This window comes from Planococcus citri, chromosome 4 (genome assembly GCF_950023065.1).
Source record: "Planococcus citri chromosome 4, ihPlaCitr1.1, whole genome shotgun sequence".
In the NCBI taxonomy this organism is placed as follows: Eukaryota; Metazoa; Arthropoda; class Insecta; order Hemiptera; family Pseudococcidae; genus Planococcus; species Planococcus citri.
The window spans coordinates 4,718,823-4,732,847 of NC_088680.1; the positions used below are offsets into that span (position 1 = coordinate 4,718,823).

General features: G+C 34.6%; 3 protein-coding genes across 4 annotated transcripts in view; 1 reads left to right on the forward strand and 2 right to left on the reverse strand.

Annotated features, from left to right (window-relative positions):
- Window positions 1–4,855, reverse strand: part of LOC135845532 (neuronal calcium sensor 2) — a 383,834-nt gene extending 378,979 nt beyond the window's left edge. The window contains exon 1 of the mRNA XM_065364141.1: window positions 4,579–4,855. The gene's annotated coding sequence lies outside the window, so the exon portion shown is untranslated. The remainder of the gene's footprint in view (window positions 1–4,578) is intronic.
- Nca (neurocalcin homolog) overlaps window positions 1–5,152 on the reverse strand; it is a 392,453-nt gene extending 387,301 nt beyond the window's left edge. The window contains exon 1 of the mRNA XM_065364140.1: window positions 4,862–5,152. The gene's annotated coding sequence lies outside the window, so the exon portion shown is untranslated. The remainder of the gene's footprint in view (window positions 1–4,861) is intronic.
- Window positions 5,153–10,715: 5,563 nt separating this feature from the next.
- Window positions 10,716–12,579, forward strand: LOC135843557 (inositol monophosphatase 1). Of its 2 annotated transcripts, none has more exons than XM_065361491.1 (7): window positions 10,716–11,034; window positions 11,120–11,215; window positions 11,287–11,423; window positions 11,495–11,754; window positions 11,836–11,944; window positions 12,026–12,177; window positions 12,267–12,579. In XM_065361491.1, the coding sequence occupies exons 2-7, from the start codon at window positions 11,153–11,155 to the stop codon at window positions 12,374–12,376; spliced, it is 831 nt and encodes a 276-aa protein (XP_065217563.1). In that variant the 5' UTR covers window positions 10,716–11,034; window positions 11,120–11,152; the 3' UTR covers window positions 12,377–12,579. The 2 variants fall into 2 exon arrangements, with proteins under 2 accessions (XP_065217563.1, XP_065217562.1); XM_065361490.1 differs by having other exon boundaries at window positions 10,716–10,956.
- Window positions 12,580–14,025: the final 1,446 nt, after the last annotated feature.

Genomic DNA, 14,025 nt, shown 5'->3' on the forward strand with positions numbered 1-14,025 from the left:
TTTATCAGTCCTGTGACTCTCAGGAACTTTGCAATTTTTCCACCAACATCTACTTCTCCCTGGTATGATATCGTGTTTCCCAGGTATTTGAAATTCTTGACCTGTTCAATGATTTTTCCATTTATTACAATCTTGCTTCTTACTGGCTCCTTTCCTTTGAAGGCCATTGTTTTTGTTTTCTCTGAAGATATTCTCATATCATACTTTTCTGATGTCTTTGTTAAATTATACATTGATCTCTGTAGGTCATCTTCTGTTTCGGCTAGTACTGCTTGATCATCTGCGAATAATACTGTTGATATTTCTTGTCTTCTGTCTGTCTTGATTCCTTTTGGCTTCATTTTCTGCCATTCTTTTACCATGTGATCCATGTACATGTTGAATAAAACACAAGACAGTGGGCATCCCTGGCGAACTCCTCTGTTTATTTTTGCTTGTTCTGAGAGTTTATTTCCAATTCGTACTCTTATTCTAGTGTTCTTATATATGCTGTTTATCACCTTTCGCATTTTATATGTTATCTCTTCATCTTTTAGGACTTCAAACAGTTTTTTTCTATTAACCCTATCATATGCTTTTTCCAGGTCTATAAAGCACATGTGTGTTTCTAGGTTGTATTCGATCCGTTTTTCCATCAGTAGTTTTACTGTATAACTTGCATCAGTGCATGATCTTCCTTTTCTAAATCCATTTTGACTTTCTGACAGCTTTTCTTCTGCATGCTCTGCCAGTCGTTTTGCCAGTATTTTCGCATATATCTTGTAGCAGGTGTTGAGTAGACTTATTCCTCGGTAGTTTTTCAGGTTTGACATATCGCCTTTCTTGAACAGTGGTATTACAATTGCTGTTTTGAAATCTTCAGGTACCCTTTCTTCTTGGTACATCCTATTTAGGAATTCCAGAAGTCTTCTTTTAAATTCACCACTTGCATATTTGTACAATTCTGTTGGTATGCCATCTTCTCCTGGAGCTTTTGCATTTTTTGCTGTTCTCAAAGCTTCTTGAAGCTCTTTAATTGAAATTCTGTCTTCTGTTTCTCCAATTTCATCTTCTATCTTTGTATCTTGTGCATTTTCATCACTCCAGAGTTCTTCAAGGTCAATCAGGAGAAAGAGAGGCAACTCCAGAGATGAAACAAAAAGAAAATCGTTGAAAAAGGCGCGAAAATTCGCATTTTCATGGCTGAAAAAAAATGAAGAGGGGTTGAAAAGTTAAAACCCTCCAAAAAACACATCCAGAACACCCATTAAATATAATACAAGACAAATTTCAGTCTTCTAGACCAATTTGAGATGAAACGAGGGGGGGGGGAGACTCTAGCCATTGACACAAAAGGAATATCGTTAAAAAAGGCGCGAAAATCCAGTTTCATGGCCGGAAAGGGACGGGGAGGGGTTAAAAAACTAAATCTGCAAAAAACAAATTTAGAACAACTCACTGAGGGTTCAGTCTCCTATACGTCAAGTAGGAGGGGTAGGGGGTATGCCAGAAAGTTTTTCAAGGTCAAAAAAACATGAAAATACCTCTTTTCTCCCCTCCAAATTTGTCTATGGTGCTGATTTTTAGATATGTTGTACAAAATTTGATTTTCCATTGATTAATTCAGATTTTGATTTTTTTTAAAAATCATTTTCATTTCTTTCAACTATTTCAAAAAATTTGGACATGAGAAAATTTTGTCAAAAAGTGCCAAAATAATGTGGAAATTATCAACAAAACTTGCAATTTCACCTTTTTGAAGAAGTTGCTGAGGTAAGTGATCTGAAAATGTCATCAGAACAGTTTCAGACCATGAACAAGAGCTTTTAATGGTAAATTTCAAAATCTGAAGTAAATGCCATATTTCTCATTTTCTTACCCAGTTACGCTTTTGAACTCAATTTCGAGCATTTTTCGCGCCCTTTTCATGATTCCATATCACAATTTATGTATTATGAAAAATAAATAAGTTTTCCTTCAATTTTCAATGATTTTTCAAAAAATTTTACACACATTCAAAAATAGGATCTTCCGAAGAAAAAATCACAATTTCAGAAAAAAAAATCCTTTAAAAAAAATCCTAAAACCTTTCCAAATACCAGAAAATTTTAGGAGACGGAAGAGGGGGGGGGTCTTTATCCGCCCAAATGAAAGAATTTGTCGTTCTTTGGAGCAAAATTCGGACCATCCAAGAAAAAAATATTGTCCAATTTGAAATTATCGAATAATCAACTGAAAAATTCGAGTACTGACCCATGAATAAGATTTCAAAAAAATAATTCAATCCAGTTGAGAACCACTGAACCGGTTTCAAAAATCCTTCGTTATTTTAAAACAGTTCCACTCCACTCACTGTCATCATATTTACCAAAAAAATACGAATTTCGCTAGAATTCCTTCTTATAAAAGAAAAAATGCACCATTTTCTAGACACCTTGTTCGTACGATTGCAAATTTTAGACGTCGATATAAATTAAAAGTGCTCGTTAAAATATAGGAAATTTAACACCGTTGTACTAATAACATCGTCATTTTCATCCAATTAAAAGTTATTGGTATATAGATAACCCAAAAGGAATTATCGAAACACAAGATGACATTAATATTAAGATGATAAGATGATCATTGATTATCTTCACGTCGAGGTTTCGGTTAATTCTAAAATATGTATTATTTTGTAAACAACGTTTAGACATTTTCATATCAGAAAAGGAACGAAGGATCAAATGCTGAAATTTATTGGTTTCATTTAAGCAGAAAATTACTGAGAGTGTGACCGACCACCCCCCCCCCCTCACTTCTCTTCATTCACCATTCATCGAAGCAAAACTTCCATCAAGATGCCTCATCTTGGATCACAAATCAACTGCCAATACTCTCTGAAGTTTGTTTGATTTTGAAAATCAAATTTCTAAATATTTTTTCGAACTTGATATCTCATCAACGAAGTAAAAAAACGAAAATAAAAGTCACAAAACACGTAGACTGCCATATCAGAGCCGAATTTCCGTATCGAAAATTGACCCTTTCCAGGAATTTTTCGATCCACTGGTTCGAACAAATCGATAAGGATAGAATGAAAATTGGCGGGAAAAAGGAAATCATTCGACTTCAGAAATAAAAATATATAAATTTCCAAATCAGCTCGTCTCCTTTTCAATTCGAAACCGAAAGATTCGCTCTTTAATTCTAGAACCTTGAAAAATAAAATCAAATTCGAACCCTCTCACTCGAACCGACCTCGAAATCCACCACAATATCCTTAAATCTGACCCGAAATTCGACCAAAGGCTGGTATAAAAAAAGACGTTAAAAATCATCGACATGAAAAATTCATCGTCTGTTCGGACGATTGTGTTCGTAATATTATAAACGATCGTCGCTGGCGGCGTGTAACAGGTACGAGAAAATATTGAAGAAGAAAAAAGCCAGCACTAACAACACGAACAAACACGTACAGACAAATCAATTTTCACATATTGCAACTGACGTGATATCAATTCACAATACGAAGCTATAGAAATTACAGTATATATTCGTACGTAAGAAGAAAAACTCGCGGGTTTTTCTTCTTCATCCTTTCGTATAAAAGAAAGAAAAAAAAAGAGAGACGATACTTCAGCCTTTTGCTAATGTCAGTTCATCATCGTCTAGTCTGGTCTTCGTTACAAAAAGAATTTGATTTGCAATTTTGTATCGTTGTAGTACACATAGTTTCAATTAATGGCATTTTAATGCCCCTTTAAAACTATACGAGTGGAATTTTTAAACCACGTCGAGTCTGCATCACCGTCTTCTTCCATATATAAGGTTTATGCCTCTCGAGCTGCTGATGAAATTACATATAAAATATTTTATCGACGAACAGCGGGCTACTACTACTACTGGTGTCGTAAAAACATAATAATTCCATAAGCTTTTCAATATTTACACCAATGGTCGATATTCCATTAAGTTTTACACGCCGCTGGAAACTAGACAATCGATAAATTATTATGCTCAAGTTCAATGTTAACATTCGTTCCAACGAAGACGTACGTACAATCTTAGCCGAATCGTCGAATGAAAAATTTATACGACAGTATCGAATAATTGGACCAATTTTGTAGCCTTTGAGATGAAATATCGTGTTGCAAATTGGCATAGACAGCTGTTGAGGAAACCTCTGCTATGGATGGAGGAGAACACGACGAAGATTCGATTCGATTACAGATGACTGCAGCAAATCTTTCATTATGGATGTTTGATGAATTAGAAATTGAACCAGTCTCGAATCAAAGATCCATTTCAGCTCAGCCAAAAGACCACAGACGATTAAAAAAAGAGCCCATCGTGAACAGATCCAAGAATGATGAATGGTGAATCGAGATAATGGCGGGAATCGAAGCTCGTGAGTAATGCAGTAGTAATTGGAAACCGAATTATCGCAAAGGGTTCGGTTTTAAACTGATTCGAATACCAAATATGAATATCAAAAGCCTTAAACATAATCAAAATTAGTCATACATGTAACGTAATGTGTTCGATGATAAAACACATCGAGTAATCCACATGTTTTAGAATATTATCTCGAGTACTCCAACGAGTAATTTTTCTTACCTTATACACGACGAAGAAGGCACTCGATAGATGATCCATACTGGAGCTTTTCGCGGGATCCGGAGTTACAGATGTAAAAAAAATTCCAGCTTAAAAACTACTACAATTTTTCAACTTAAAACTAGGTATTTTACATACGATAATAATTTTGAACCATAAAAACTAACACAACGAGAGACGTTGAGACATGAAAAAATATTAAATTTCAACCCCTATAAGCCAGCGTAAACCCTGAAAACAAGTAATTAATTCACCCTCCTTCGATAAATTACAAATATTTTACCCATTAAATGTACATAGAACCCTTGGAAGTACGAGTTTATCAGACGAATATCTCTTCTGCTCGACGTATATTATAGAAACACCAATACTCGTAATACCGAACGAAACCGAACGAAATTCAAAAACTTTCGAATCGCGAATACGGTTAACTACTCGCGAAAGCTACACCGAGTTTAATTAAAAATTTACAAAGCACGTTGGATAATAAAAAGTTGTAAAACAATTCACAACACAAATCAGTTTCCGTACGAAAATTTAACGTTACAGACACTGAGAAATCAGCGATGAAAGCAAAATAATGAGCGAAAATGATAATGAAGTAAATAGAGAAAAGCGACATCTAGACGAATACGAGTCTAACTAAAGGTTATCAATGGTGTGATGAGAGAATTTGGTTTTTTATGCATTTTGTAACGAAATATGGGATTAAATTGGAATTAGTTAGATGTAATTGGATTAGTTTTAGTAAGGGATGTTAATAATGTGAAAAAAATGGTTAAATTTTAGAGAATGATTGAAAAAAAGTGAAAATCATCGAGAAAGAGGAGCATTTCGGAGATGTCTAATTTTCACCAAAATCGACTCTTTTTTGTTGGGGTGAGAATTTTGTCAGACTATTCGTCACCAATGTTGATACCTGTGCATTCAGGTTACAACTTGCAAGCTTTTCTTATCTGCTTCTTCTTTTTATCAAAGTTTGATAAAAACTGAATTGATTTTTTTTTTAATTATACTATTTTTAACAAATTATAGTTCAACATGGAACCAAATACTGCCGAAATTCAAAACAGATGTTGGATTTTAGAGCTGGTGAGTTGGTGAACGATCTTTAAATCAAAAATTTGTGAAAAATTCATAAAACTACTCGATCAAAACTCAGAATACTCAAACTAGATAGCTCTAGATGGCTCAGCTATTCCTATTCCTGTTGTTTTTTTTTCAACATTTAGTTTATTCGGGCTTATTGATTAGATTCATAGTTGCTCCTCTCTGACTTTTCAGGTCTGAATTCTATTTTCTATGGAAAAGGATGAATTACTTTTATTTTTCTTTCATTCACAGTCACACCAGCAGTCCAGCACACCACTCATCTCATGACCAGACCAGATGACCAGAACCCTTCGAGCTCGTTTCAATCCTTAACTGCATAGTCAGGAATGATTCAAAGACTCGAAATCGAAAATCGAAATTATACGTAATAGTCCGGCATATGACAGTAGGAGTAATTGCACCCCCCCCCCCCCGCCCGCCGATCCTCCGGGACAACTTTTTTCTTAAAGGGGACATCCTAAGGAACATTTTAAAGCAAACTTGCCAAAAAAAAAGTTGGCCTTACTTACAAAATGGCGGCCATTTTGATTGACAGGTCAGCTGAAATAGCAGATTTTGCGTATTAACATAGGACTTGCACGAACTTTTTCAAGCTTTACAAAGGTAGATCGAAAGATCATGCAAAAATTTATCACCTGTCAAAATTTCAAGTGCTTAAATGGGTTTTTCGATTTTTGGTGAATTTTTGAAAATCCAATTTAGGCCAAAAATGAGGGAAAAAATCAAAATTTTACCAAATTGACCAAGAAAGCTGAAATTTGGGATATACCCTATTTTCGATACGCCAAATCGATTGGAAACTGTTTCAAACCGTTTTGAGCAGTTCTGGAGCCTCCAGCAGATATTTGAAACTCGAAATTCCCACAAAATTCCATCAAATTGGAGTTGTAAAGCTGAAATTTATTCTAAAAACTAATTTCAATACGCTACGAAGTACTGTACGTGAATTTCAAGTCGTTTTCGAGCCTCCAGCGACTTTTTGAAAATTCCTGAAGCCTCCAGCAGATTTTTGAAACTTTAAATTTTCACAAAATTTCATCAAACTGAGATGGAAAGCTGAAATTTACACTACACTCAAATTTTAACACCCTCTGAAGTCTGAAGACGACTTCAGGTGGGTTCTAGTCATTTTAGGGCCTCCATCGACTTTTTTTGAAAATTACTGAGGCCTCCAGCAGATTATTGAAACTTGAAATTTTTACAAAATTTCATCAACTGGAGATGGAAAGCTGAAATTTACTCTACACTCGAATTTTAACACCCTCTGAAGTCTGAAGACGACTTCAGATGGGTTCTAGTCATTTTAGGGCCTCCATCGACTTTTTTTGAAAATTACTGAGGCCTCCAGCAGATTATTGAAACTTGAAATTTTTACAAAATTTCATCAACTGGAGATGGAAAGCTGAAATTTACTCTACACTCGAATTTTAACACCCTCTGAAGTCTGAAGACGACTTCAGGTGGGTTCTAGTCATTGTAGGGCCTCCATCGACTTTTTTTTGAAAATTACTGGAGCCTCCAGCAGATTTTTTAAACTTTAAATTTTCACAAAATTTCATCAAATGGAGATGGAAAGCTGAAATTTACTCTACACTCGAATTTTAACACCCTCTGAAGACGACTTCAGGTGGGTTCAAGTCATTTTAGGGCCTCCAGCGACTTTTTTGAAAATTACTGGAGCCTCCAGTAGATTTTTGAAACTTGAAATTTCCCAAACATTAATTTATCAAATGGAGTTGGCAAGCTGAAATTTACTTCGCGGACTACATGGTGGTTTCAAATAGTTTTGAAGCTTCAACCTACTTTTAGGAAATTTCAATTTTCCAAAAAAAAAAACATCATACAACCTTTCCAAAAGTTGCTGGATGCTCCAAAACGACTTGAAATTCACCAGCAGTCAACTTCGTAGCGTATTGAAATTAGTTTGCAGAATGAATTTCGACTCTCCATCTCAGTTTGATGAAATTTTGGGGAAATTTCAAGTTTCAAAAATCTACTGGAGGCTCCAGTAATTTTCAAAAAAAGTCGCTGGAGGCTTTAAAATGACTTGAACCCATCTGACGTCGTCTGTCTTCAGAGGGTGTTAAAATTGGAGTGTAGAGTAAATTTCAGCTTTCCATCTCAGTTTGATGACGTTTTGGGGAAATTTCAAGTTTCAAAAATCTACTAGAGGCTCCAGTAATTTTCAAAAAAGTCGCTGGAGGCTCCAAAACGACTTGAAAATCACGTACAGTACTTCGTAGCGTATTGAAATTAGTTTTTAGAATCAATTTCAGCTTTACAACTCCAATTTGATAGAATTTTGTGGTAATTTCGAGTTTCAAAAATCTGCTGGAGGCTCCAGAATTGCTCAAAACGGGTTGAAATCGTTTTCAATCGATTTGGCATGACGAAAATAGGGTATATCCCAAATTTCAGCATTCTAGGTGAATTTGGTAAAAATTTGATTTTTTCCCTCTTTTTTGGCCTATCTTGGATTTTCAAAAATTCACCAAAAATCGAAAAACGCACTTTAGCACTTGAAATTTTTGCATGAATTACATTCCATTGGAATTAGAGGACATTTAGCCTACTTTATTCAAAATTTCTTAACAAACCGTACTTTTAGAGTGAGAGTTAACAATACATACTCAGAATTTTTTGAAATTGAAAACGGAGTCCCCCAAGGTTCAGTTCTTAGCACAGTTTTATTTATACTTTTGATTGATGATATTTCCAACGTTGTTCCTAGACCCATTTCTCTGAGAATCTTTTCTGATGATATAAACATTTCCTTTCGTTCAAATAATATTCGACTAGCTCTTCATGTAATCCAAGAAACCCTTGAAAAAATTTTGAATCATGGGCAGATTCTAATGGTCTGACCTTCTCTGAGTCAAAAACCCACTGTATACTTTTCACCAAAAAAAATAAGATTCCTCCAGATCTCATTCTCAACTTCAAAAAGGACACTCTTTAGAATTCAAAACCACTACTAAATTTCTTGGCTTAACTTTTGATAGAAAACTAAATTGGACTCCTCATTTCGTAATTTAAGTAAAATCAGATCTCATGAAACGCCTAAATCAGTGTTGAAAATAATCAAAAATACTAAGTATAATCCATCTCGCAATCTCCTACTTCATTTGTACAATCTCTAATTCGCAGTAAAATTGAGTATGGAAGCCCATGTTTTGCAAATATCTCAAATAAAACTTCAAATAGGTATCCTAAAAACAATTCAAAATTCAGCCCCAAGGATCTGTACATATAGGAGCCCTCTATTCCTCTCCAATAGATAGCATTTATTGTGAAGCAGCAGAATTACCCCCAGATTTTAGAAGAACTCTCATAACAAACAAATTCATCTCAAATGCATCCACCAACCCTTCCCATCCACTCCAAAACTCAATTAACCCACCAAACCCTCAACATTTTGACCATATAGAAGGACCCATTTCTAATTTCATCACAATGTTGAATAATCTTCAAATCAATCCTAAAACTCTCATCCAAAAACCAATATTATACCCCCCTTGGCTTCTAAAGCCTCCTCAAGTCAATCTATAGCTTATTAACTACTCAAAAAATAGAAATAGCCACTCTTCATTAGTAATAAAACAGAACTATCTTGAACTCTTCTCAGAATACAAAAAATTCAATCTTTGCTTTACAGAGGGATCAAAAATACCAACACTTCACAGTTCACACAGCCCACACAGGATATGCCTACTCTATAAATGATGGAATTTCAAATTTTAAAATCCATAACTGTTCTTCAATCTACACTGCTGAACTCACAGCTATATTTTCTACTGTCTCTGTGATATACTCACTTATGAATCAGAAAATAAGTCCTTCTTAATTCATTTCAAAATGATTCCCTCAGCTCACTAACTGCTATCCAAAATCTTTTTTCAGTTTTTTCCAATCACCTTCTAATTCAAAATATTTTTAAAACAGCTCTATTTGAATTTGACTTACAAAATTCAAACTTCTTCATACAGTGTTTATGTATGTACCCAGTCATGTTGGAATCTTAGGAAATGAAATTGTAGATATTAATGCAAAATCTGCCACCACCCGTTCTCCCCTTATATTTATCACAGCTGACGACCTCAAATCTATCTTCACCCAAAGCACACTTAAGAAATGGCAAAACTTTTGGTCCCTCCAGACCACAAACAAACTCTTTCAACATAAAAAATCAGCCCATCCTTGGAAAAACCTCTCCCACTTAAACAGACTTGAAGAAATCATTATAACCAGATTTAGAATTGGCCACACAAAAATCACTCACAATCACCTCTATGAAAAGGCCCCAAAACCCACATGTCTGTTCTGCCTGTCAGAACTTATATCTGTCCAACACTTACTATTTCACTGTCCCTCCTTACATCAGCACAGACTATCCCTACAAATAGATGTAAGATCCCTATTCATACCAGACGACCCTTCCAAAATTAAAAAATTCTTAGACCTAAGACCTAATTAAAAAACTTGACCTTACCAACTCGATTTAAATCTCACAGGACGGGTGTAATAAATAATAATCAAGTAATTAGTAATTACAAACACCCAAAAAAAATTAAAAAATTTTTTAAACATTTCATAACGTGGTTTTTTAATTTTTGTTTTATAGAAAAAGAAAATAAATACAAAATACTTACAATATCAAAATGTTGAAAAAAAACAATGTGAAAATTCAGAAAATTGAAAAATGAAAAATGAATATGAAATGATGAACTGATGAATGAAGAAGATTCATAAGATGAGAATGATGATGCAAGACATGCTCAATCTTTGATGCAAAGTAATGTTTTCAACCTTCAAGTTACATTAGTTAATAGTTACATTGCATTTGCAAGTTGCAACTTTCAAAGTTTGGAAAAATTAAAATTTTAATTTTTTTTGACAAAGTTTTTTAGCCACATCAAAAATAGTGCAACAATCGGTGAAAATTAGCAAAAATCTCGTTTTCGATGTCCAAAGCCAATAAAAAGTAAAAAAAACTTATCAAAACAAACTTTTTTCAATTTTTCGGCAAATTTTTGAATTTTTTGAACTTTTGAAGTAAAAAATTGTGGTTTAAATTATTCAAAAATCATTGTAATTCGCCTCAAACTCTATTCATTCCATTAGCATCGTTCTGTAATCACATTCGGATCAAAATCAGAACAGAACAGAAAACACTTGTGCTAAATTTAATTACTCCTAACGAGATTATCGTTATCAAATTTCAATTATCTGTGTTCCTCTTTGCCCTCTTCTATACATTGCAATATTGTAAGTGGAGTTCATATACTTGAAATTCTTTTACAAGTTACATTAGTGTTACGTAAGAGTAGTTCGTGTACGGTCAGGGTCAGTGCCAAAACTGAAATTAATCGTGCAAGTACGACAGATACCTACTGGCGGTGTTAATAACTCTTAAATTTTTTTTTCAAAGGTTTCATCTCGTTCGATTTGCGAATTTTTCAATATGACACATAACTTGGAGAATTATTTAGAGGTGGCTTGCGGTCTAACGAAGGAAGTCGGACAAGTGAGTAGATTTTGCTTACCTAACTCACAAAAATTGAATTTTCATCGACTAAAATGTGTAAAAAATTGCAGATCATACGAAACAAAATTTGGGTTGATAAACAATCAGTAGTTACCAAAGAACATAAACACGATTTCGTTACTGAAACTGATCAAGAAGTGGAAAAGTTACTCATTACTGGACTAAGTGCTCAGTTCCCTGATCATAAGTAAGAGAGGGATTCGTCACATCACATTAGGATTTTGTAATCGTATTTTATTAATCTTTATAACTTTACAGATTCATCGGAGAAGAAACTACGTCTTCTGGTGTAAAATCTGAATTCACCGATGATCCTACTTGGATTATAGATCCGGTCGATGGTACGTTGAATTTCGTACACGGTTATCCCAACGTTTGTGTTTCCATTGGTCTCACTATCAATAAAGAATTGGTCGTTGGAATTATCTACGTACCTGTACCTGATCTCTTATTCACCGCTATCAAAGGACAAGGTGCTTTTCTGAATGGAAAACAAATCCACGTTTCTAAAGCTAAAGGTATACATTATATTTTTTCAAATAGGAAAAAATCCATCTGTGTTTGTAACCGTTGAATTATGACTTCTTTATCGATTGTAGATTTATCTGATTCGTTGCTTGTACTGGAATTATCCGGAGGAGCTTCGGATGAACAACGAAGAGCAGCTTACGTACATTACGTTACTTCTTTTCTCCCACAGGTTCATGGGTAAGTTGAATCTGTCGACTGTCGTGTAACGAAACTCCTACATTTTTCAAAACTTCACTACTATTTTATATTTTATTACAGGATACGATCGTCTGGTTCAGCCGCCTATAATATGGCTACGGTAGCTCTGGGTGCTGGTGATTGTTATTTTGAAATAGGCATCCATGCTTGGGACATGGCTGCCGGTGCTATAATCGTACGAGAAGCTGGTGGAGTTGTGCTCGATACCTTAGGTATACTGTACAGTTTCGCTTCTTTTATTATTGATTTTTAAATTTAAGTATAGTGCTGAAAATCAATAATACGTGTGTATTTCTCGTAGGTGGCGAATTGGACCTAATGAGTAGACGAGTTTTGTGCGCCGCTACTCCGGAATTGGCTAAGCAAGTTGTGCCATATATTAAACAAACGTCTCCTGCTCGCGATGATTAATTACACTTTCGTCGAAACTTTTCGAAATATGGAAATTGCTTTTATGATGAAATACGTCATTCAACTGTGTACTTACTCGCGGTCTTAAGCATCGTATAGTATGTTGTGTATCAGAATAAGACAGAAAATTCTAGTCTAAATAAGTTATTATTGCGCTGGGTTGCTCGATTTTATCTCTAGTAAATTGTTTGTGAACTGTGTTACTCTTATTATTACTAATTCCACGATTCGTGATATTTATTTTTTTCGTGTTTTTGTCGATGAATAAATTGACAACGCGGAGTTTGAAATTTTTTTATTTTTTAGTATCTGTTTGAAAAGTTTAAGCGATCTGAGATTATTGTAAACAAATTGTTGAAAGATTACGAAGTTCTGATGAAATATGGCGCAATCGAGTGAGGAAAGTAATCGAGTAATAGAAGTCGACGGTTAATACGTTTGTAATACTTTGAAAAAATTCTATTTATAATTAAAAATTGGATGCTGATTGCTGATGAGTAATTGAGATATTTTTCACGATTAAAAAAGTTAGCACTATTTTTCTGATATGATTACGAAATACGAAGAGGAAAATGACTAGGTTTGATTATAGTCCGACATACGACAATAGGAGTAATTGCACCCCCCCCCTCGGTCATACGGGACAACTTTTTTCTTGAAGGGGACATCCTAAGGAACCTTTTAAAGCAAACTTGCCAAAAAAAAAGTTTGCCTTACTTACAAAATGGCGGCCATTTTGATTGACAGGTCAGCCGAAATCGCAGATTTTGCGTTTCAACGTAGGACTTGCACGAAATTTTTCAAACCTTACAAAACCTTACAAAGGTAGATCGAAAGATCATGCAAAAATTTATCACCTGTGAAAATTTAAAGTGCTAAAGTGGGTTTTTCGATTTTTGGTGAATTTTTGAAAATCCAATTTAGGCCAGAAAAGAGGGAAAAAATCAAAATTTTACCAAATTGACCAATAATGCTGAAATTTGAGATATACACTATTTTCGACGTGCCAAATCGATTGAAAACGGTTTCCACCTGTTTTGAGCAATTCTGGAGCCTCCAGCAGATTTTTGAAACTCGAAATTCCCACAAAATTCCATCAAATTAGAGTTGTAAAGCTGAAATTAATTCTAAAAACTAATTTCAATACGCTACGAAGTACTGCAGGTGAATTTCAAGTCGTTTTGGAGCCTCCAGCGACTTCTTTGAAAATTACTGGAGCCTCTAGTAGATTTTTGAAACTTGAAATTTCCCCAAAATTTCATGATACTGAGATGGAGAGTCGAAATTCATTCTGCAAACTAATTTCAATACGCTACGAAGTGGACTGCTGGTGGATTAAAAGTCGTTTCGGAGCCTCCAGCGACTTTTTTGAAAATAACTGGAGCCTCTAGTAGATTTTTGAAACTTGAAATCTCCCCCCAATTTCATCAAAGTGAGATGAAAAGCTGAAATCTACTCTACACTCCAATTTTAACACCCTCTGAAGACAGACGACTTCAGGTGGGTTCAGGTCATTTTAGAACACCCAGCGACTTTTTTGAAAATTACTGGAGCCTCCAGTAGATTTTTGAAACTTGAAATTTCCCCAAAATTTCATCAAACTGAGATGGAGAGTTGAAATTCATTCTGCAAACTAATTTCAATACGCT

Coding starts and splice junctions, on each gene's coding strand:
- LOC135843557 (XM_065361491.1), top strand. CDS start 11,153: ATGACACATAACTTGGAGAATTATTTAGAGGTGGCTTGCGGTCTAACG. Junction 11,216..11,286: donor TAACGAAGGAAGTCGGACAA/GTGAGTAGATTT, acceptor AAAAAATTGCAG/ATCATACGAAACAAAATTTG. Junction 11,424..11,494: donor GCTCAGTTCCCTGATCATAA/GTAAGAGAGGGA, acceptor ATAACTTTACAG/ATTCATCGGAGAAGAAACTA.